This window comes from Trametes versicolor, assembly GCF_000271585.1.
Source record: "Trametes versicolor FP-101664 SS1 unplaced genomic scaffold TRAVEscaffold_111, whole genome shotgun sequence".
NCBI classification, from domain to species: domain Eukaryota; kingdom Fungi; phylum Basidiomycota; class Agaricomycetes; order Polyporales; family Polyporaceae; genus Trametes; species Trametes versicolor.
Genome location: NW_007360431.1, coordinates 1 through 3257, shown reverse-complemented (window position 1 = coordinate 3257; position 3257 = coordinate 1). Strand labels below are relative to the sequence as shown.

At 59.6% G+C, this 3257-nt stretch overlaps 1 protein-coding gene across 1 annotated transcript; it reads right to left on the bottom strand.

Annotated features, from left to right (window-relative positions):
- Window positions 1-669: 669 nt before the first annotated feature.
- TRAVEDRAFT_54711 (CBF-domain-containing protein) lies at window positions 670-3222 on the bottom strand (the record flags this gene model as incomplete). The annotated part of the gene is made up of 7 exons (XM_008047655.1): window positions 670-892; window positions 989-1161; window positions 1199-1357; window positions 1411-1791; window positions 1854-2501; window positions 2564-2798; window positions 2861-3222. The coding sequence occupies 7 exons, from the start codon at window positions 3220-3222 to the stop codon at window positions 670-672; spliced, it is 2181 nt and encodes a 726-aa protein (XP_008045846.1).
- Between the last annotated feature and the right edge of the window lie 35 nt (window positions 3223-3257).

The following is a 3257-nucleotide window of genomic DNA, read 5'->3' as shown; positions in this document are numbered from 1 at the left end:
CTCAAACAATGAGAGAGACAATGTCTGTATGCAGGCAGTTTGCTTCCACTCACACAGGATTTCTTGTTCCCGCTGGCGCTCAAAGGCCACAAACTGAGAATGTGAGTTATGGCTGTAAATGTTCAAATGAACACTTGTTTGGATCAGATTAGCTGAACAAATTGAACGCACCCACTTAGAGCCCGCCAACCGTGATTCTGAGTTCTGCACGAAACAGTACCCATTAGTGGGTGTTCGATTCGCAAAACAAATGTGAATCAAACGCACCCATTCACAACACGTGGTGTCGCTGTGTTGAGGCACCACAGCATATTCTGTGTTCGTGCAGGCGCCTCGAGCCCGCCGAGCGAGAATTTGAGATCTGCTCGAAACACTACACGTTAGTAGGCGTTCGATTCGCAGAGCGAATGCGAATCGAACGCACCCATTTGCAACGCGCGATGTGGCCGCGTTCAGCCGCCACAGCGCATTTTGTGTCCCCACGGGCGCTTCCCGGCCGCCGAATTCAACAAGGTAGTGGCGTCCCTCCCATATCTCTGCCTCTTCAATGTCGCTGTTTTCCTCCTCGTCTTCGTCGTCTTCGACTGGTGTGGGCTTCTGGCCCTTGCTCGGCAGGTCGAACCCGCCGTCTTCGCTCTCATCGCCGCTCACGGCCTCTTCCTCTTCCTCTTAACCCTCCGACGCAGTCGCCTCCTCCCCATCCTCCGACGCGCTGACCAGCTCTTCAGCCTCGGCCTCATCATTCTCGGGCGCATCCGTGTCCTCGTCCGACTCGTCCGCATGGCCCTTGCTCCGCCCGACCTTCTTCGCCTTCTCGCGCTCCTTCTCGGCCTTGCGCGTAAAGTACGCGCGGAAGAACCGCTGGTCGACCGGCACATCCTCCTCCTTGCGGCTCCAGAACCGCTGGTCGTTGACGGGCACGCCGAGCCCCGCGCCCTCGCCCTTCACGAGTGTGACGCCGTGCGCACTGTCGGTCGCCCCGGGCTACATCGCGCTCGAGCCCTTGGGCTTGGGCTTCTTCGCGTTCTTGTAGATGAAGCGGTCGAGGAAGTGCGAGAGTGTGTTTTGGGAGAGGTCGGGCGAGCTGGTGATGGGGGTTGAGGAGAGCAGCTGGCGGGCGTGCAGGGAGATCGCGGGGTGGTAGTGGTGGAGGAGCGGGATCTGAGAGGATTAATGAGCGTGGGCGGGGTAGGGGAACGATGGTGAGACGTCCCAGCTCGTAGATGGGTGTCGCGAACGTGTGGGCGTATTGGGGGTCGCGTTTTCGGGGGTCGTACGACGACGCGTCGGCGACAGGGGCCGTTTTAGACTTGGACGCGTTGAGTAATTGCTTCAGATTGGGAGTCGTGCTGAAGAGCTACAAGGTGGTGATTAGGATGCGCTCGGAAAGCATAATATCGCGAAACCTACCTCGCCGAGAAGATACAGACCACCAGCAATGAACTCGACCGCTCCGCCGGCGCCCACGCCGCTCGCGAGCACCTGTACGAAACGACGCACGAAGGCAGCTACACGTTGTGCGTCGTGGTCCGCCTTCATTGCCTTAAAGAGCAGATTGAGATACATTGCTTGCTTATTTGACGTGCTTAAACGCGGGTCCGTGAGCGACGCATATAGCGTGCGGCAGAACCGATCGCGGAGCGTTGTCGTGAAAGCCGAAGGAGACGACGTGGACGGCTGCTTCGTGGTGGAGGAGGAGAGCGTGGTCGAGATTTGCAGGATGAGAGTGAGGGCTTGGAGCGAGATGTTGAAAGTCGAGGTATGCGTGATACGGAAGAGCGTGTCGATGTGCTTTTAGAACCTGCAACCGACGTCAATATGGAGAAACACAGAGTCAAAGGATAGGCGTACACTGCAGAGCTGTCGTTGCTCAGGTGCATTTGCGCGAAGGGCAGCGCGCGGTTCACGCTCGTCAGAATAGCGCCGATGAGGCGCGACGAGGTGTCCTCGACCTCGGCGAACCCAGCTGCGCCCTTCGTCTCCTTGACCTTTGGTTTCTTCTTCTCCCGGGGTGGGCCTCTGTCCTTGCCTTTTCCTCGGCCAGACTTGTCCTCTTTCGCGTCTACCACCTCGCCCTCGGGCTCCGCCTCGTCCTCGTCGCCCTTCGACCCGAGGATCTCCTCGAACATCTCAAAGTACGAGTCGACGAGCATGCGCGCGACAGCGCGGTCCACCGTGGACGGTGTGAGCACCACTTGATTCAGCGTCACGGAGGCGTAATACCACGCGTGCGAGTTCCATCGAGACTGCGGGTCCGCTTTCGCCGCTGCGTCTTTCTTGCCTTTGGACTTGGGCTTGGACAAAGAGGAGTCCGCGTCGCCGAACCGGATGTGGGTGCCCGCGGGGTTGGCGGGCGCGGCCTGCGCGGCAGTGGAGGAGGGGAGGCGGAAGATGAGTGCGCGCACCTCGCGCACAATGACGCCCTTCATCGCGGGGTGTGCCTGGAGGATCTGCAGAAGGTGGTAGGACACGCGCGAGCATACGGACTTTTCTGTGTCTCCCTATTAGGCATCGCGTCAATGCCTGCGCATACATGCATGTATAGCGGGGTGCGGGTGCGTACAAGCTTGTTCACGAGGAGGCGCAGCAAATTCTGCTCCTGTTCGGGCTGCGCGCGGAGGAACGTGGCGAGGAAGGCGAGCGTTTGCGTGCGGACGTAGGTGAGGGGGTCGAGGGAGAACGTCTCGAGGATTTGCAGGATGGAAAAGAAGAATTTCTTGAGCCAGTCCTCGAAGTGCCATATGAGCAGGTGCGCGTCGTCCATGTCCGGATGTAGGAGGGGCTGGTCTCGGAAGTATCTGGCGAAGCATTCAGCACATGAGTAGCCGGGCCAGGCGCACACTGAAGAAGCGCGACATACTTGAGTTTTCTTCCCGGCCCTCCACCGCCAACCCACCAATCCACTATGCAGCGCACGGCCTTGAGCCCCTCGTCTCTGCCGCCCTTTGCGCGCCCACACCGGATCATCGCGCGCAAGCTGTCGAGCACCGCGGTGTTGTGTATTGGGCTCCCTTGGACGAGGAGCGTGAGCGCATTAAGCCTGTCAGAGAGCGTACCGGTCGTGAGCGTAGTCTTGATGAAATGCATGTCGGATGCGGACTGCGCGCGAAGCGAGGGAGGCAAGCTGGGGAGAGGAGCCAGTGGGAAGGTCTGCCTTGGGCTCGAGGGGAGGCACTGCGGTATACCATGTCGGGGCGGCGTGAACGTGAATTGAGGAGTCATCGTGACTGAGTCCGACACCGAGTATGGGGTCGACG